Source organism: Struthio camelus, chromosome 5 (genome assembly GCF_040807025.1).
Source record: "Struthio camelus isolate bStrCam1 chromosome 5, bStrCam1.hap1, whole genome shotgun sequence".
NCBI classification, from domain to species: Eukaryota; Metazoa; Chordata; class Aves; order Struthioniformes; family Struthionidae; genus Struthio; species Struthio camelus.
In genome coordinates, this window is record NC_090946.1 from 77,514,032 (window position 1) to 77,534,508 (window position 20,477).

The 20,477-nt window shown below is 49.5% G+C and overlaps 1 protein-coding gene across 1 annotated transcript in view; it reads left to right on the plus strand.

Annotated features, from left to right (window-relative positions):
- Positions 1-20,477, plus strand: part of RTN1 (reticulon 1) — a 121,474-nt gene that overhangs the window by 55,893 nt on the left and 45,104 nt on the right. Inside the window, exons 2-3 of the mRNA XM_068947392.1 lie at positions 9,199-9,942; positions 14,350-15,108. Of these exons, the coding sequence (XP_068803493.1) occupies positions 9,199-9,942; positions 14,350-15,108 (1,503 nt within the window). The remainder of the gene's footprint in view (positions 1-9,198; positions 9,943-14,349; positions 15,109-20,477) is intronic.

The following is a 20,477-nucleotide window of genomic DNA, read 5'->3' on the forward strand; positions in this document are numbered from 1 at the left end:
CTGCAGACGAGGCTGCAGCACTTGGCAGCTGAACCAGGGCGTGATATGTGTCCACTCGGTTTTTGGAAGAAATCAGAGGTTGGCTAGGGAGGTGGGAGAAACCCCCAGGCAGGGGCTTGGGGAGCCACATGGAAGGACTGCACTTTTGTGTAACACGATGGTGCCGTGCCACTAGCTACTGGGAGAGAGAGTTTAAATTAGCCCCAAAAAAGAAGCTCCCGACAGTGCTACAGCCCGTGGGCTGGGTCCTGAAAGGATCCCCTATGCTTATTAGGAGATGGTGACTCCCTCTGCTGAGAGGATGCTCATCCCCTGTGGCTGAAGGTTTCCAGGGCTGAGGCCCTGGCTGACCCCCATGTATCTGGCACAGGGAGAACAGCAGTGGGGGAGCCCTGGGGAGTCACTCCACTGAAGTCAATGGAGTAACTGGAATATAAAGAGAATCAGGCTTTTCCCCTCTCCCCTGGCCCGTCATTCAGCTCTCCTGCCAGTGCAGAGACAGTACCCACCTCTCCGCATGGCAGCGTTTCCTCCGTGCCGCTGCACGGTCTCGAGGGAAGGACAAGTAAGTCATGCAGCTGGTGCGCTGACTCACTCCTGTCCCCAGGAGCAGAGCAAAGAGCTGGCAGCGGCTTTGAGACAGCAGGATGCAGCCTTCTTGCTGCTCCTAGGTCCCCCAGGGCATTCAGGACCCACACAGAGAGCCGGGGGAAATAACAATAGAATAGGAGCATGTATCCTTCCAGTACATCCAGTTTTCTTACATCACTTGTTGTGCAAATGAATCACAAAATGACTTTCAGAGCATGGACATTAGTGCTTGCGTATGCTGTGCCCTGCAGAGTTACATAGTTGGGATGAGGAGAGTTTTGGAGAAAAGGAAGTTACTAACCTGTAAACTGGGCTTGCAAATCCTGAGCTAAAACAAAGAGCACCATCTCCTGGCAGCAAGGAATAGCTGGCACTTCTGCCAGGGATGCACGCTCAATAAGGTTTTGCTGCAAGCAGCTTGCTGCTGTGTTTGTCCGACGTACAGCATCTGGAGGTAGGAGAGCCTCCAGGCTGACATCTGGCTCTGGTTATTGAGAAGGGCTAATCAAAGGGAGATGCTGAGAACTTATTTAACAGTGTTATCCAGCAGTGCAGCGATGCCTGCATCTGGCGTGGAGACAGATGGGCTTTTAGGAGTTTGATTTTCAGGCTCTATTTGAATCATACAGGTGTGCAGGTACTTCTGAGGTTTGCCCAGGCACTGAAGTATCTTGGGCTAGAAAGCTCATGGAGAAGGGTCTTGTAAAATCAAGAGTGCAGCTCCCAAATGGTGCATGCGCAGCCCTAGTGATACCCAGCCTCCTTCAGAGTGGCGTGTGGTTCAGGGTGAGGCTCAGAGATGCCTCTGCCACCAACGCTAATGGCTCTCATCGCTGCTGGCAGCTGTACCTGCAAAAGAAGTGTGGAAATCTCCAGGGTTTTCCTAAGGTTTGAAGTGAGACTGAAACCTAGCAGAGAGGCAGAAACAGCTTGGTCTCATTCTAAGACGACCAGCTGTGTTTTGAGTTTGGAGATAGCCTTGGGACTGCTGGTCCACCTCCATCTGCCGGGGGTGGGGTGGGGGGAGACATGCGATGAGGAAACATGGAAAAGGCTGCAGCTGAGAAGACAGTGAGAAGCAATACAGTGTGAGTTAAAAATGAAGGTAACTGGCATAGGAAACTCAAAAAACAAATTGTACAGTTGGTTAAAAGAATAGAAAAAGCCACCTTCTTCTTCCTTTTTTGCCTTTTTCCTTTATTTTAAGGGTATGCTAGGAATAGAGAGAAGCCCAAGGCCGAGTACAGACTTGTTGCTAGTTGCAGACACTAAAATTTTCAGGTCAGTGCAGAAAAGGCGGAACCATCGAATAGCTACTTGTGTTGTGTGCTTGCAAGAAAGCAGAAAGATGTATCTGTCTGATAGGGGCTGTGGATGAGCGATAAAAATGATGGAGTGGCTGGCAAGTAAGCCTGCCTGTGCGGGGCTGGGAAATGCAATCTGTGCTGGCTGTTGGAGAGGAGACCAAGGCGTGACTCGCTGCCTGTGTGCAGATGCATACGCAGGGACAAGGTCCTTGGACAAAAGGGACTCTTCCCCAAGCTGAGGGGTGCAATGGGGGCCCACAACAGGGAGCTGGAGTTAGATACTGTCAACCTTGAAATGACTTTCTAGGAGAAAGAGTAATTAAGCACTAAAAAGCTTGGCACGCCACTCAGCTATCTCCTTGAACCTTTAAGGCAATATTGGGGTATGTTTTCAGAAGATAAGGTTTAGCCTAAGCAGTGAAGGGAAGTCACTGTGTATCCCTGAGCATTTTGGTGCCTTCAGGAGTCTTGGCTCATACGAAAGTTGCTGTGTTGAAAAGCGCTCTTCACTTGGTTTTGGCCTCTTTTTATTGCCTGAAACATCTGGATGGCACCTAAAGGGCCGAGGTGCCCCAGGCACTGTGACTTAAGCATCATAGGTGGCCTGTGAGACCCTCCCACATGGCTTGGGGACCAGCAGAACGAGAGTGGTCCCCTCGCTCATGGGGCTCGTTGGCTTGTTATTGCTCCTGGACCATAAATTACAGAAGGCTGGGGGCTGCCCCACGAGGACGAAGTGGACCATGTCGCACGGAGCCCGCGATTGGTGCAGACAAGGCAGCTACGGCCAGATCCAGAGCAAAAGCAGAGCCAGCTATTTTAAAGACCTACAGGAATTTACTGGAAGAGGCTTACTCACGCTATTCTCCTTTTCCCTGAAAAGGTCATTGAAACCTTGGTTCCTCAAGTTGCACCAAAGATCAGTCTGCTTCCAAACGCAGCTCCAAGCTGCAAAAATAGCATAATCTAATTAAAGATTAGTTCCCCCCGCCCCCTTCGGAAAAGTTAATAATTCTGAATGAATCACTGACATGCAGTAAATGCTGAACCTTATGTTGCTGGGTTGACAGCCGTTACACAGAACCGGAATTTCGTGTCCTTCTGTGTCAGTCTGTCTGTGCTATTGAAGGTCATCACAGTTGTATGTGAAGACCTTTCTCTGACAACTAGGCCAAGAAAGACATGTTAACGTGGATATTGGTTATTTCGTTCGTGTTACTTTAATATATTAAACATAGGGACTATTCTGAGGTAATCAATGAAGACTGGACAGACTCCAATTTGAACAAAAAAATCAGTTTCTTTTAAAATAACTATTTTTCTTACGTATTATCCTCAGCTAATTTTCAATTTCCTATTCCAGTGTGCTGGAGCGCTTCATCTTTCATTGATCCAAACTGGACGTCAGTTGTCTTTCTTAAATTAAGAGTTAAATTAAGAGTCTTAAATTATGTCATGAGTCAGTTGCTAATGTGCTTTAAATCTAGTCCCGTAGGGAGGAATTTTGGAGCATTTAGTTACTTATTCTGAGGAGACAAAACAGGCATTTTTTAAAAAAATATGGATATATTTCTTTTTACCGTTGATGAAAACACATGTAATGTATTGCGAATCTCAGCTGTGCTCTAAGTGATTGAATCAGACCCAGTACCCTTAGCTGTTCACAGGAAGTGAAATTATCTCCCGAGGGCTCATGTTACGTGAAAGCATGAGTGCTGCTCTCAGGCAGTGAATAGGTTTGCCTTACCTGAACTGGCAGGCAAGTTTTTGGGCATGTTTGAGGAAAATTCAGATCAAACCCTTGAAACAAGGCTAAATTCAGACCCGATACTGCCATCAATTACCAGTGCTATTCAAGGCTTCTCCTTCCCACGGATATTGAACTAAATAAACTTAGTCGGAGAGCGTATTGCTTAATCACCAGGCTCTGAATACACTCTTCTTCAGCAAAAACCTGCTCAGCTATTATAGGTTTCTCACTCTTTAATAGCCTGGCTAGTAGCTCATATATTCACACTTCCAAATAAGAAGCACTTCTACCAATGGCTTTAAATCAACCCCTAGGGAAATACAGAGTTGCATTAAATGCTAGTAATTAGCCAGTTTCAGTTGTTTTCAGTGTTTTTCACTCTGCAGTTGTCTTGAGAGTTAGGATCGCTCCATGCCCTGCTAGTGTGAAGCCTCTCTCCCTGCTCACACCCTCGCGTGCCCTGTAACTCTGTGGTCCCCCACTGAACCTCAGTAAGCAATATGTTTTCCGATCTCACCATCTTTTGGGAAACCACTGCAAAAGAAATGGTGGGGGAGCAGCACGGAGCCCATTTTAAATTCGGCTTTTGCGTTCGCTAACATCCACTGCAATATTGGTTTTGTATTGTTTTAAAATGTGAGGTAATGTTCTTGTCAATGACCGTTGTGCTCTAGGTGACCCTGCCTGAGCAGGGTGGTTGGGCTAGATGATCTCCAGAGGTCCCTTCCAACCTTGGCCATTCTGCGATTCTAAGATTTCAGGGTTATTTTTGCTTTCTGCTGAAAAATCAGAACGAATAGGGTGATATTTTCCTTGGCTCTCTGAATAGCAGTAGCAGTGCTATGAGCTGTTTTGGCTTGCTGTGACCTCTATTATGAAGCACCTGACTCAAGCACATTATAAACCCTTTCACTGCTCTATTGATCGGTGTTACTAAGTGCTTCAAATGCATTTGCATCTGGCATAAAATACGCGATAAAGTAGAAATGCAAGCTGCAAACAGCACCCGTGAATGCCGGTTTGAATGCATTTTCAATTCCCTCTGACTATGTTTGCGCTCGCTCTTTACTAACAGTCTTGGAATGTTTGCAAAAACTGATTTTTCGCTCGCTGAAAGCGGTGTGATCGTACGTTTTTCGTGAACACCCAGAGCAGAAAGTATTGCATGGCAATCTGATCCGAAGCCACTCCAAATCAATGGGTTTTTTTCCCAGCGAATTCAGTGGGCTTTGGATCAGGCCCAGTGAGCACTGAGGAATCATCTAATGAAAGAACAGCCCTGGAACCCCGTGATTTAGGCAGCCACTCACCCAGCACAAATAGTAAATTACAAACAGCAGATCCTGGTAGCAACGGGCATGAATAGTCTGTAGTCAGCAATTCACAGCCTGAAATATGTTGGCATAAACAATGCCTCAGATAATTTCAGCTAACCAATGCATTTGTGAAAATCCAAGCCCGTTTACGGATAACTTTCAGAAAGGCAAATTCAGCAAGAAAAACATTTGCAGGAAAAATAACCTGCCCACTTTTGGTTTAGTGATCATTTAAAAATAGCTTTTGGGTACGAGCTGGCCTTTGAAGGCACCAAACGCCCTCGGGTAGGACCTGCTGCGTGTGTGTCAGCCTCACTTAGCCCTCGTTTCTTTTGCATCGGTTTTGCTGTGGTTTTCCGTTCTCAAATACCTTTGCTGATGAGGCTGAGTCATTTGGAGCAGTGAGGACGAGAGTTGCCTGCAATGAGTTGCAGAAAGATCCTACAGCCCTGAGCGAGCAGGCAGTAAAAGGAACGGCAAAATTCAGAGCAGATGAATGTAACGTTATGTAGATGGAGGGGGGGGGAAATACAGTCCCAAGTTCACATGTATGAGAATAGTCTCTGCAGTGAGCTTCACCACTCCGAAACAAGACCTTGGTTGGCCTGGTAATAAATGTTTCTATGTAAACTCTCTGCTAATCTGCTCTTCTGACCACTCCTGAGCAATGCAAAAATACCATGAGGGACCTGGTTGTCCTGCCTTTGCACAGGGCTTGGATTTTGCACGTAAAATGCAACAGGGTTTTGCAGTAAAATACAGCCTGGGGTCACCCGCTGAACCGTGTCGAAGAGGAGGGGGGGGAAAAAAAAAAAAGAGAGATTGCTTCGAGGCTTACTAAATGAGCTGCAGGCGCCTAGTGCACAGAGGGCTGCAGAAAAAATAGTTGCGCCTGTGCATTTAAAGATGGTGTCATCACGTACGTGCAAGGGGAAAGAAAATAAGCTTCACGCTGACGTTTCCTAGCTTCTGGCTTTGCGGCTGCAGCGGCGTCCCTTTAATGTTCCTGGGAAGTTTGCCTTGTGCTCAATAGCCGAGGACGGGGCACACGTTTAGCTGGCGAGCAGCTCTGTGCCCCTTGCAGGGCGGAGGCTGGGGAAAGGCGGACCGCCTCGGCCATGCTGCGTGGATCAGCGTGCCGGTGGCTAACGGGCTACCTACCCCACCTCTGTATGCACCAGCTTCTCGAAACTCAGCCTTGTTCCTCCACGTCCCCCTGCCTACACCCTATACGAATCTGTCGCCCCATCTCCCGCTTTGTTCAGGGCATCTTTCTGTTCCCGTTGTCAAGAGCTGTGTCTTATATTAATGCCTCAATTAGAGAGCGCCTGTCGTTTGTAATTCAATTAGTGATATCCCCAGGAACGTAAAGCATGACAGAGGGAATTAGTAGCAATGTATGAAAATGATGCATGGGCGTGGGTAAAGGTTTAACCGCGTTCGTGCCAGCGCGCTTTGCAGGCGACGCACGCAGGATGCAGCTTTCTGGGCTTCTGGACAGCGCTGGATGGGGATGTTTAGCCTCTGCTCTGGTTGTCTCACGAGTTTAGCGTTACTATAAAAAGCGAAAATGAAATCTAGAGCTGCTTACCAACTTCCCTTTTCCATTTCTTTCCCATGGAAATATTTCTATAATGAGAATTTTCCTTTAGGCAAAACCCCCCTATTTTTCCGTATTTAAAAAAAATTATTATATTTTGCTCATGGTTTTTTTTTTTTTTGGCTGTTTATTTTACGTCATATAGAATGCTTTGTGGTCAGCTTGAATAAGATTGTCCTGCAGCGATGTGATGTGATTCTGTGACGCTTTTTACCTCCTGAAGTAGCAAACATGCTGGAAGAAGGTGGGCAGCTGAGCAGTGACCTCCCCAACTCGAGAAGGGGGGAGATAGGCTCCACTGCCCACCTAAGGGTTAACCGAGCTGGAGTCTCCCAGTATAGGGGAAAAAACCGGACCCAGAAGATGGGGAAGGAAGTGGGTCTGGGGGGGGCTGGGCAAACCGGGGACACCTTCTCCCAGGCATCCTGCCAGGGTCCAGTCTAGCTATGGCTGGTCAGATTTAGGCAAGTGCAAGTTTTTGAGCTCTATGCACAGGTACATTTTGCAGCAGTTATAGTCAGGAAGTCAGAGCAGATAATGTAAAATGGCTCTTTGTGGCCAAAACGCTAATAAAAAGCTATGACATCATGCTGGGGTTTTTAGCCCACAATAGAGCTCTGTTTCTGAAAACGGAGTTTGTGGAGGCCGCATCTTGTTCTCGCTGCACTGCTTATTTCTCCTGTCCACAGGGCAGGTGGTTTTCTAGCGTAGGAACAGTTTTGTGTCCGGCTGGTGCGCTCAGCACCCTACTGAACTTGGCTGCTCAATGCTACCAAAGGAAGGGGGAGGCAGCCTGGGGCGAGCGGTGCTGCCAACCTTTCTTGCGTCGGGGGCCTGCTGCATCTGTCTGCAGGGAGGAGGCTGCAGAGGTGGATAACCTTTGTGGGTTTTTTGGTTTCTCATTTAAATATATTTGCAGATGGAGCTATAGCTGTCATTGAAAGACCCAGGAGAGCTCGTGGAAGTCTCTGAAAGTCAGGTTGGGAGTTTGGGTCACACGTAAGATTTGGCAGGGGAGGGGGGAGAGTAGCACAACATGCTTAGTTTCTTGATGAGGCCCCTCCATGAACACAGTGGGATTTGGGGAAGTGACTATTCAGGACAAAAACACCGCTTCTGGGTGCGAGGGGCATGGGGAAGGCCAGGGCTCTGACCCCAAGCGTGCATTTAGTTTTTCCCAACAGCCAGAGCTTGAAATCTGGAATTCAAATGTGGAATAAGGCAGAGACTTCTTGGTGTCTGAGCACAGACATAGTAGATGTTTTCATGTTATTTTCCAAAGACGAAGGAGGTCTGCGAATAGAACATGTCTATTTTTTCTCAGCAAACACTTTGCGAGCAATTGTTTATCGAACTTTGTTTGACATCATGGTAGATTTGTGCTATCGTGGGTTGCTTTGGCTCTACTGTGTTTTAGAGAAGGTATGAATAAAGCGTACGCGTTGTTCTCTCTCTCTCTCTCTCTTCCTTTCTATAAAACATGGACATGAAACAAAAGCACCGAGGTCTCAAAAGCAGCATCTCATGCTAGTGCCTCTGCTTTTACGTAGGCAGCCTGCTGCAATATGTAGTTTGAAGTCGTGGAGATTTACGTTGGTGTCTGGCTGGGAACTGAGTTCCCTGCAAATCTGGGCCGTAGAAACTGCGTTCAGAGCTGCTGGAGACTTGTACAGGCCACCAGCCGGCAGCCAGGGCTTCTCAGCACATTGGGAGATGAATGTCTTTTGGGGACGCTCGCAAAGTGAATTACTTGTAATTAGAAATTAGGAAGAGGCAGGGGTCTCTAAGCAGGCTGCCAAAGGCGAAGGAGCTGGTACAGCCTCAGCTGGACTGCTGTGTCTTGTTTTGGGCTGTACTTTGGGAGAAAGATGAGCCCCTTGGCAAGAGTCAAGAGGAAAGAAATGATGAATGGAGGGAGCTACGAAAAGAGAGCCATTGGGAAGGACTGAGCAAATTGGTGCCTAGAGGAGGGTGGCTCTGATAACCGTCTTCCAATATATAAAAAGGATGTTGTGAAGAGAAGGGGGGGATTATCTATTGCCCAGATTGGATAGGACAAACAGTAATGGGCTTAAATAGTGGCACAGATGATTCAGATGAGGCACAAGGAAGAATTTGGAGACAGGAAAAAGCACTGGACAGTGACCCCCTGGGCCAGACTGCGAGGGAGGTCGCAGGGTTGCTGCCTCTGAGATTTTTAGAAACAGACTGGGCAAACCTCTGTCAGCAATGACCTGGCAGAGCATGGCGACTCATGAGGAGGGACAGGCTGGAGGACTGGAGGTCTTTCCCAGCACTGTGATTTCTCAGTTCGCTAGGGAAGCTGCAAGGAACGGCTGCAGGCGTCACTCACATAGGACTCTCCATCCCCTAGCAGCTACGTGGGTTATTATAGCTATTTTAAGATACAGCAGTAGCTGGGAGCCTCATCGGGCAGATGTGCCACTACATTGCCCAAACATACAGTAGGAAGCAGCCCCAAAGGCTTTGCAAGCAAAAACAGGCCCAGTATGGGAATCGAATCACAAATAATAAACCTAAAATGAACGGGGAGTGCGTATGGCTTTGCAGAAAGACCTATATGTGCAGTCACTTGTCCCTTGACCACGTGATGTTTTTGTTCTTTTGCTGTAGGTGGCGTGGCCTCGTCGCACCTCTTCGACTACGGCTCCACCATGGCCGCAAATGGAGGTGATACCTCCTTCTACACGTCTTTGATTTCAGACGTCCACTACACTACTCCGCGGGACTCCACCTACTTCACGGGCATTTATCAGCAGGAGAACAGCCCTGTTCCCTGCTCAGGCAGCACAGAAGGGTTTAATACGCTGGGGCATCCTGTTCAAGATGTGACTGGATTTGAGTCCCGTGGCTTGTTTAGCTCAGATTCAGGAATAGAGATGACTCCTGCAGAATCTACCGAAGTCGATAAAACCTTAGCAGACCCCATGAAAGCAGAAGCTTATAAATACATGGACATGAGTAGATCAGAAGAAATAAAATACCAAGAAAAACGTGACCCAGACTTGGAAGGCGAGAGCCCAGGCCTTATTGATAAGTATCGTGGAGTATCAGCCGAGTCCGACCAAGCTGCTGAAGCTCAGGGGATGGCTTTGGAGGGTACAAAGGCAGCCAAAGAGCGAGGCTCACTTGAAGACGAAAAATCTGGTGATCAGCACAGTGCCTCCACAGTGACAGCCCCTGTGAAGATCACACTCACTGAGATAGAAAGCACAGGGGAGCCTGCCAGCAAGGAGACTAGTCCAACTAAACCAGAAACTGGCCTGAAACCAAGCCACGAGGTGGTTCCAACAGTGACCGTGTCGGAGCCAGAGGATGACAGCCCAGGGTCCGTCACGCCGCCATCATCTGGCACAGGTGAGTCGGCCAAGATGCCCATCACCTTTCTTCGCTATTGAGTAAGTGAATGTAATCGTAGCCTTGTGCACTGAGAAACTGCTACGGGTTTGTGCCTCATGGGATGGAGTGCAGAGTGTTCACGGGGCGTGAGCTTCAGGTAACGGGTCTTCATAGCCAGGATGTTCGTGATGTCTCACCCATGTGGATCACCAGATCCACGGGAAGGGCTCACGCTGGAGCTGCACGGGGCCCAGTAGGGTTTCTCTCCTCTGCCAAGCCGTTTTATGACACAGCCTTCCCAGGGCAAGTTTGTGTCACCCATTCGTAATTTTGTGTGCATAGCGGGGACGATGGAGCTGAGAAGCCACAGTAGAAGGATGCTCGAACTGCGCCACAAGCCGCCTTTGGTTTCCCAAGGGCCGAGGCCACAGGGTGCTCCTCTGGAGATGCTGTGTCGCGGAGGGCAGGTCCCTTCCGTCTTGACTGAAGCTCACCAGCAATGATCCTGCAGGCAGAAACACCATGAGAACTGACAGGTCTTGGTTAAGGCTTCAGGTAGATGTGGAGTTTTGCAGCCAGGGATATTTACTGCTGGGAGTTAACTGGTTTTGTCTACTGGTGGTACAATAGCAACTCAGATCCTCCTTGCATCCTCAGGTGTGTGCCAGTATATATTCCTGGGTGTGACCACTTCTGGATTATCAAACAACTTTGGAAAAAGAAATAGGAGATGAAGCAAATTGCCTAGAGCCGCTCAGGAGGTCAGCAGCACATACAGGCTGGCAAAGCCTGGTGCCCCAGTACCGTCAGCCCAGCAGTTCTCTGGTTGCACCCCATTGTTTTGAGGTCTTTTGGCCACCCCAGCCACTCACACACCCCCAAAGGAGATGGGAGGTGTTGAACCTGGCAGCTGTGACTAGTTGGGTTCATTTTGATTAGTTTTGATGGCTGTTTCACTCTTTTTTACCCTAGCAGAAAATCAGGTTGAATTGTTAAAAATAAATTTTTAAGTGAAAGTCCTTATTTTAGAAAATGCTGACTAGGGAAATGCTTTCACCTCATTTACAGATGGGGCTGGAGGGACACAGGGCCAGTCTTCTTTAAAGGCTTCTGTTTCCTACTGTTGACAGAGGGAGGCAATCACCACAATACCTCATTTTTGCATTTTTTTTACTGTGTGCTTGCTACAGTGGTACATAACACCTATTCCTAGTTGCCTATATTACATACTGCTGTCCACTGCTAAAACCGTTGTCACATTATCATGGAGGTAAGGTGACATTTCTAAAAGAAACAAAACTGTATGAAAGAAAACAGAATTTTGAAATTAAACTTCAATGCTCTAGATCAAAATCTTGAAATTTCAAAAAGAGCCTTCCCAAGCTGAAATTTGCATTGTTTTGATGACATCCAGAAACATTTAAAAATGAAATGGGATTTCCATGGAATAGCAATTTGAAATTTCAACGCACGCTAGTTCTTACCCTTAAATGAGCACCTGGTTCCTATCCAGAATTGAGTATGAGATCGAAAGAGTCCCCAGCACCTGTGAGTTTATACTGCCTGCATTAGCCAGAATTTTTAGATAATAAATAAGCTTTAAAGAGTCCCATTTTTCTTCTTTAATTTGACTGGATGATATCACACGTTTCTTCCAAGTTATTCCAATTTTTATTGATTTACACTTTCTACTCTAAAAGGTAATTTAGAACTTCAGGCACTAATTGTTATTTATTCAGTCCCTAACGACTCCAGAAGGTTAGCTTCGTGATTCTGGATAACCATATCCCATAATAATGGGTGAATGTTGTGCGGCTGGGGCTTGTGGCTGCTGCCTTGCCGGGAGGCACGGTGCACCCCATGGGCTCGCCAACATGGGAACGGTGCTCTCGGGGCCACCCGGTCCCCGGCACGGTCCGAATGGCCCACGGGGCCCTACGAAGTCCCACTGCCTTGTGGGGCTGGAAAGCCAAAGGGAAAAAGCTGGAAAGCTCATATATTGTGGTAAAGAAAGGATGGGTGTCTTCCTTTAAGGACTCGCTCTTCCAGCGCGTTTTCCCTGGGTTTCCCACCCTTCCTGCAGCCAGGGACGTGCTGTGCCCCGGCTCTGCTTTTGTAAGTGAGGAAGAGATTAAAACCTGCCCTTGCTGTTTCTACCTAGCGACCCAGCAAAGTCATCACTCGTAGATACCTCTCAAACATGCTGGCAAAGCCAGCTGGAGCCCACGGTTGCCCTTACTGCCTGGACCAGGATGTTTGAGAGCTATTTGCTTTTAACTAATGGCGATGGTCTTTCTGGGGAAAGGAGACATGGGCTGTTTGTACGCTGTGTTGGCACGGAAAGCTAATGGGTGTTCATACGCTTCCCCCCGGCCAGCAGTAAATATGACACTCGGCTCCTGGCGACAGAGAACTTGTTTGTCCCCAAGGTAAATGTCGTAGCCAAACGTTATAACACACCAGCGTGGACAGAAACTGGGTGAATGGGAGGAGCGGTGGGTTGCTGCGCGCTGAGGGTCACGTGTAGGGCTGGAAGAGCGCCCAGTTAACTCATCGCAGGTCAGCTGCAAGAGAAAACAACGCCACGCTGTAACGCAGTAGAGCTGCCCAGCTTACGCATGCTTAGTGTAGCCCGAGGAAAAGGATGCAAAGGCTCTTGCTTAGCGTGTCTAATTCAACAGAAACTTCCTGGCATCCTGACAGCAGCCAGTTTTAACAGTCCTGAAAATCTCAAGCCTGTCTACTGCTGTGCGCTAGGTTACAGGACGGCTTTCTCGTGCGAGATGGACGTGTTGCAAGAAGGCTGCGTTATCGGAGGAGCTGCAGGCAAACGTACGCGCTAGGGAGATGTGGTCAAGGATTATCGGAGCAAGACTGGTGATGGGATGTGTATTGGCGGCTAGGGCCAGGCGCTCGCATCAAAAACTGCCTGAGGGGCTTGTATTTCTTGTCCATCTCCCAAGATGATGGTGTGGCTGCTACAGCTTTAGGAGTGCTATTGGCAAGTTGCACACGGAAAAATGCTTTAGGACAGTGAGTAAGGATTAAACATTAAACAGAAGTAAGCAAAACCTCTGCTCATTTTAAAACACGTGGATAGCAGTGGATAGTTTGCAGGGACTGCATCACTGGTGTAAGATGATCTTGTATTTGTTGGCTAAAGAAGCCTGAGGAAAAGGGATGCAGTGGGGAGAGCCCAAATAAAAAGGAAAGCCCAGGGATAGAAAGGGGTTGGGCCCAGAGGCAAATGGGTTGGTAGGATTTTATTCTTAACCCAAGCGTAGCAATACCTGAAGGTTGATCCAGGTTGGAGGCTGGCTTGGCCCCTTAATCGGAGGCTTACAAACATAGTCAGTGAGCAAAAAGTGGGCAAGCAGCTCCTAAAATTTTCTCCTCCAGCTTACCTGCTCCTTGACCAAAGTTTCACCACCTGGGTTGTCTCAGCTTTCTCCTTTCTCTTCGTCCTCCCTTTCTCTCCTCTCACTCTGCTGCCTGCTGGACGTTGCTCAGAAGTGGGCGGCAACCTCCAAGCAGCCAGCCAATATTTGCAAATCTTTGGAGATTTTTAGCTGCTAAACCCCATTGAACAAGCACAAACTGGTAATTTTCCAAGGTTTTTTTTTTTGTTAGACCAGCCCTGGGCATATTTTCACCAGGCGAGCACAAGGCACGTGCTCCTGGCTCTGCAGCTACCCCTTTGCTGAATTTCAAGCCTGTCTTCCAAATCATGGCAGTTTTAGACAATCCCAGAATAAACGGCATTCAACATTTTTATAACAGGCAAAATAGCCTGTTTTTCTAGCCTTATGCTCAGATACAGCTGAGATAAAAGCAAACAGAGAATTCACCCTCTTCCCCCCGCACAAAGAAAGCCTGAGAAAACGTTATGATCCGTAACTTTTCACCCCCAAAATTACGGTTTGACAAAATTTATAGGAACTAAACGTGGACTGTTGAAGTGTCAGAAACCCATCGGCTCCTACCAGCCCCGTGCTTATCCCCAGGACGGGCGCTTATTTGATGGGTGCAATTAGACGGCGATCACGCGTGGCCCGGGGCCCGTTCCTCGTGCTTGGTGATTTCCCTGATAAAAAATCACGTTGCTGAGCCACCGGCCAGCATCACCTTGTGCCTCGGCATCCCCCTTAGCAAGTGACGATATTTACCTCTTTTAATAATACCTGCCGCTTTTCCAAAGCGTTTGAGGAGTATGCATGGAAAACACGCTGTAAGGACAAGCTGTTGTGGTTATTCCTTATAGAGAGGGAGACTTCTGCTTGTCATCAGTTCTGCTAGAGGGATCCGTGCCGGCTCGAAATGCGTTGCGCCCATTGGCAGCCCCAAGTTCTCGTTTCTAATAATTTCTTTTCTTTTTTGCTTGTTTTTTTTCCACTCCCCCCCCTTCCCCGTCCTCCTGGGTGGCAGAACCGTCGGGCTCAGAATCGCAAGGCAAAGGCAGCCTGTCGGAGGACGAACTTATCAGCGCCATCAAGGAAGCGAAAGGCTTCTCCTTCGAGGCCGCGGAGGCGCCGCGGTCGGCGGGCCTTTCCGCCGAGAGACCCGACCAGCGGGCGAAACCCGGGCGCCCCGCCGTGCCCTCGCCCCCCGATAACGAAGCCAGCAGCGCCGAGTCGGGGGACTCGGAGATCGAGCTGGTCTCGGAGGACCCGCTGGCGGCCGAGGAGGTGCTGCACTCCAACTACATGACCTTCAGCCACGTCGGGGGCCCGCCGCCGTCGCCCGCCTCCCCGTCCATCCAGTACAGCATCCTGCGGGAGGAGCGCGAGGCCGAGCTCGACAGCGAGCTCATCATCGAGTCGTGCGACGCCTCCTCGGCCTCCGAAGAGAGCCCGAAGAGGGAGCACGACTCCCCCCTGATGAAACCCCTCGGCATGGACATAATCAAGGAGGAGAGCGGCTCGCGAGCCGGCCCCGCAGACCACGCCGTAAGTAAAACCACAGAGAGCAGGATGAACAGGGAAAATCAATGCTCTTTTGTCGCGCCGAAAGCGGGCGCCGAGCCCCCGACCTCGGCCGTCAGCACCGAGGAGCTGAAGGAGAGGGTGACCCTGAAGAAACCCATCGAAGAAACAGTCGTCAACCAAAGCAAAGCGCCTCCCAAGGATGCCGGGACAAGGAGTCCCTTGGCTTCGCCCCTGCTGCCGTTTGTAAATAAGCAGAAAGGTAAACGCGGCGGCCTGCGTTCCTAGCGAGCGTGTTTATCCGCAGGGGGAGGCGGCGGAGGCGTCCGCCCCTCGCGTGGGAGGTCTGGGCCAGGCGGGCGGCAGCTGCCGACAGCCGACGACCTAGCGCGAAGCCGAGGGCTCTCGGCTCCCACCGGCTCTCGCTCTCGGCTCGGGGCCTGTCGGCAGCTCAGCTGGAAGCGGTAGCAGCGAGCGGGACGAGCCTGTGATAACGGAGGGGCTCGGGCTCCAAGTCCGTCCCTTGGACGGACGCTTTTCTGCCTCGGCAGTCTTTTTTTCCCCGCGCTGGACCCGGTCCTGCCGTTCTGCCTGGTAAAACTCTCCTGGTTGCCACCCAACCGGGCCTTGAGTAGCGTGATAAACCCATCATCTCTGACCTTCCCTTCTTGCCTTTTTTTCCTCTTCCCCTTTTTTCCTCTTCCTCGGGCCCGTTTGCAAGAACGAGGTGGAAGAAGCAGCGTGGCGCAGCGAGAGCAGAACGGGGTGGCGAGGCGTTGGGTGGCTTCGTCTGTCCTCCGGACTGCAGGAGCGGGACGGGCGAGAGCGTGTGCGCGCCTGCGGGGGGGGTCAACCTGGGACACAGCAAGGTGGGCCCGAGCTTGGTCCTGCACAAGGTTTAAATGCACAGATGCTGCCAGTGAGGTGCCACGGTGCTTTTAGGACCGAGCAGGAACCTCGCCCAGCACGTGGCTGACTCGGACCTCAGGGACCTGGAGGACAAAGAGCAGCAACTGGCAATTCCTCCTTTAAAGTACTACGGAGTGGAGAGGTGCCGTCGGTGAGCTGGCTTTCCGTTCCCAGAAACGTGTGAGGATAACGTGTTTTGAGGATACGCGTAGGAGAAAGGATCATTCAGCAGGAGAAAGGGGTTGGGTTTGGTTGGCCTGGCTGTTTCTGGAATGAATCACTGTGGAGCCGGCTGACCCCCCTCCCGTCCACTATAAGGAGGGTTTGTGTGCGGTCCCAGGCCTCTGGGGTGCTGGTCCCCGCGCCGCGGGCGGCCGGTGCCCGGCTGCAGGCTGCCCTCACGCGCGGCAGCAGCTTCCCTCCAAAAACCTCTTGCCCCATTGTGCTCCGGGAGGGGGAAGTGGCTTAGTAAACACCAAGGGAAGAGGTTAGGCCTCGGGCTGTAATTGTCAAATGTGACCGTTTCAGACATTAGTACGTCAGGTTTTGGAGGACGGATCCCACGCTATTGCTGCCACCAGAGAGCCAGTGCTGAGGCCAGCAGGGGTGCGGGAAGCTGAGGCCTCTTACAATTTAGGTGAGAGAGAAGGGTGCTGTGCACAGCTTTAAAAGTGATGATTTAAAAAAAAAAAAAAAAAACAGTTTGGGCATTTGCAATTTAGCGACCGGCCGCTTCTTTGCAAACCGTGGGTGGGTGGATAGAGATGGGGGGAGGCGACTCCAGCCCTGATTCTTAGAGAGCATCTTTTCCCTCCGCCCACGTTTGACCGCGTGATGGCCTGGAGATGTCGCCGAGCCATGTTAAGTGGCACACTTTTCAAATGGATTTATCCAGCACTGTGAACCCAAGCGTGCAAACTGAGTAAGGAAACAGCCAGACCTTGAACTAGCGCAACGTGCCGAGAAGCGGACCGCAAGATCTGCAGCGCAATAAGATATATTAATATTAATGTTATTTTGGGGATGATGAATTAATAGCGTTAATAGGATGAAGAAGAAACATATGATTATTGCTCCTATGCGCGTTTTCCTGCCTGGTTCTCCAGGCTCACAGCCTTGCACTGCACACATCTCAGCTCTCTCATGGGCAGGATGGGCCCCAGCCATTTCTCACCCCCTTCCCAGCCCCCCCCGCCTTTTGCAGGGCTGGTCCAGGCCCTGCCTAAGCCCTAGAAGCTGCAGGGCTGTTTGAATTTTCGGTAGTAGCAGTCCCCGCTCCAGAGGCATCTTCCCTGCAGTGGTAGCGACGTGTCCCAGCTGACCTCTGCTGTGATGCTGCATCCTCTGTGCTCTGCTGGGCAGAGGACTCCTGATTCGGTCTTGGATTCGGGGAAAGTAGCGAAATCTCTAGACTGCAGCTTAGAGATTTCAGGTCTCATTACAATTTCTGCAGGGGGAGACATCTCCTTCTCAACAGGTTTTGCTGAAAAATTCCTAACGCTGCCTTTCGGAGGGGTCTGTTGCCCTCGGAGAGCTGTCTCCCTTCCAGCCCACGTGAGCACCTCTGAAGAGCGTAACCCAACGAGCCAAATGTCATGTTACCACTCGGCTGAACCTGGAGCAGCTACACACAGAGTTAATCCAGCCCCCCTTGAGCATATTCTGATTTTTCAGACCGGCTTTTGCTTCTCATTTAATCTCTGCTTAGATTGATGCTAGCAGAGACTTGTTCTCATGTGGTTGTCAGAGAAAACCCCCCTGCACGCGAGCAGACTCCTTCCCCGTGTCCTGGCGAGGACAGACACGCACCAGGTGATTACTGTTCGGTGGTGCATGGAGAACCGTTTTGGCAGGTGCTTTCTCCCTCGGGACACTTGGGTGCCCTACCAAATTTCCCTAACTCTTGTGGGACATTGTGATTTACTTAAATCCTCAGCTCTTGGAGGCATCTGATTAGCCGAGACTCTTAGCTTAACTGGGTTTTTGAAAGATATGTTTGCCTCCAGAGTGTGAGTAAAGTATGAGAACAAAAGCAAAAACATAAAGCCTCTTAAGAAGACATTTGCAAAAAATTGTGTTGCTTTTTACAGACGGTTTCAAAGTATGGGGAGGTGGGCCCAAGAAATGAAAATGTGGATGATAGGTCCAGTTTACCCTACCTTCTAGTCACAGGCGTTTGCTGCATGGGGCACTGTATTTGGGTGCCAAGTGAGTTTTTGTGTTGAGGGATGAGTACGAGGCTCTCCTGACCTGTGAAAGGAGAGTTTGTTCCTCCCTCAGAGAATTCACAAGGGGCTAAACTGACTGTGTGAAACTCTGCAGCTGTGTTTCCAGCTTATCAGAGGGGAATCTTGGGGGATGCATTAAACAGCCTGGTGGGACCAGAGCTTCCCCTTGGGATCCCCCCAAGCTCTGTCATGCTGGAGCTTCATCAGAGGTCAGGGAAATAGCCAGCTCACTGTCAGAATGGGGACAGAGAATTATCTTCATTATAATTATCTGTTGTTAAGATAATACTAACAAGATGAGACTATTTAGTTGTTAAAAGACAGAAAACAGAAAAAAATGGCCACTACCTGGAAAGGATATTGTAGCTTTCTCCATTGCTCCTGTTTCAGCCTGAGCCGCACACCCACCTCAGTGACTTTGGCGTCACAGAAGTCCCCGCTGATGGCTATGGGGCAGGCTCATGAATAGGCAAAAGCTGTGTAAGGCTTTCAACCACTAATAAAAATCACCCCTCAAAAGCAGGTCTATGGAATTATGTCACCTCCACTGTTTCATGCTACCTCCTTGCTACATGTTACCTCGGTAGTGATATGCCACCACGGCACATCGTTAGTAAGACAGAACAACAACGGATGCTTTTAGCAATGTTTACAGCGTTCTGGAGGGGATGGACTGCCCTGTCCCCATGGTAATACCCACCCTGAGCTGAGGTCAGTGCTAGCCCAGCATTTCTGGAGATTCGAGGGAAATTTATGGATCAGATAAAGCTGTTTGCCACGCCTGGCTGTACTTTTGACAACCACTGTTAGATCATTCCATGGCTTTTGGCCAGCTAGTAGCCAGGTATAAGTAACTTAATAAGGGTCAGCCAGCAGCTTCATGTGTAAGTGTTAGCTATTTCACAAATTGGTGGTGGAATTCCACTGAAAAGTCTTTTACCCCAGTCCGTGGCATTATATATACTTTGTGCTGCTCGTTAGAAGGCTTTGCCCTGGGCTGGCAAGACAGAATTGATTTTGAGAGCACGCTCCATGAAATAAATAGAGAAGCTGTACTATGTGAAATCACAGCATTCGATCAGATCCCGGGAGCAGTCTTGCTGACCACGTTGGTGTTGGCCCATGGCTCACTCCCTCCGAGATCCTTCTGGGGCATTTGCTAGGCTTGCTATAATCACTATCATTCCCCGCAAAAAATAATGTGGAGGGTAGCAAGCGGATGTGTGGTTGGTGCAGTGATAACTCAAAGTCTCTGCTTAACGTCTGTTGCCATCCAGTGGCAACGATAAAAATGGGCAGTCGCTTCCTACTTCCATTTCACTCGACATATAACTATCATATTTTGAAGGAGTGGAGCTATTCCTGTGCCCTTGACCACTAAGCAGCCTTGCTTGCTTTTATGCAAGATCAGAGAGACCAGATTGCTCATTGTGACACGTTTTGCTTTGGCCGGAGCGGCATGGCCACTGCCTACACGAGTGTTACCAATTTCTCCTGGGGAGGAAAAAGGGGAGGGCCAGGCTATAGCAAGATATTTGCTGCTTGGCTGTCATTGCCCCCATGCCTCTCCCTCCATCTCCTCCCTAAGGTTGACACAACCCTTACGCTCGAGCCTCTTGGGCTGTGGCTCTGCAGGAAGGAGGTTGCCAACTCTGTGTTGTTTTGGTTTCCTTTTCCTTGTCCTTTTCCTTGTCCTTAAATTCAACCACATAGAAAGAAGATTAGTGATGCATGTTTTCCAGTAGCTATAACAAGGAATGTGGATTTTTAGGTGTGTTCTTAAAATTTTTAGGCATGTCTTGCAACAGCTCAGATTTTCACAAACTATGGCTTGTAATACAACTACAGCCTCCACCATCTGGTACAGCCTGCACAGCGTTGTGACCTTGCACAGCTCTGGTGATGTCCAGGAAACCACCTGGGCTTGCACATGGGCCAGGCATGTAGGAAAGGTCAGAAAAGACCCCCACTCCTGGGGCAGTTCTTCATTTCACCCTGGGCAGTTGCAAGAAGCCTGAAGGAAGCCTGGCCCAAGGCGGGCTGGGAAGGTGCGTTTTGGCTGAGCAATTTCCCATCTTTGCTGCCAAGCCTGGAGGTGGCTCTGTGTTCAGGCCAAGCAGGCCTGGCTTACTGTGGGCTGGTGTCTCCTGGGGGAAGCTTTTCTTGAAGCCAGGGCATCGCATCCCTTGTTTTGGGAGTGCTTAGTAAGCACTAAGCTCACTCTCCAGTCTCTCCTGCAATGAAAATATTAGGAGAATCTTTCCGCTTGATCCATTTAGCGAAATACGTAGCAGCATGCTACCTTTCAGATCAAATGTCTGAGACTAGATTAAAAAAAAAAAAAAAAAAAGATGTAGTTATTCATAGCTAAGTTCCCAGAAACTCTCCAGCATGAGCAAACCCTGTCCATTTATAGGACTGTTTTTGCAACCCGCTTTGCACTGACACTTAATATTTTGTTTGCTTCTTGTTTTCATTTCGATTCTTGCAGACC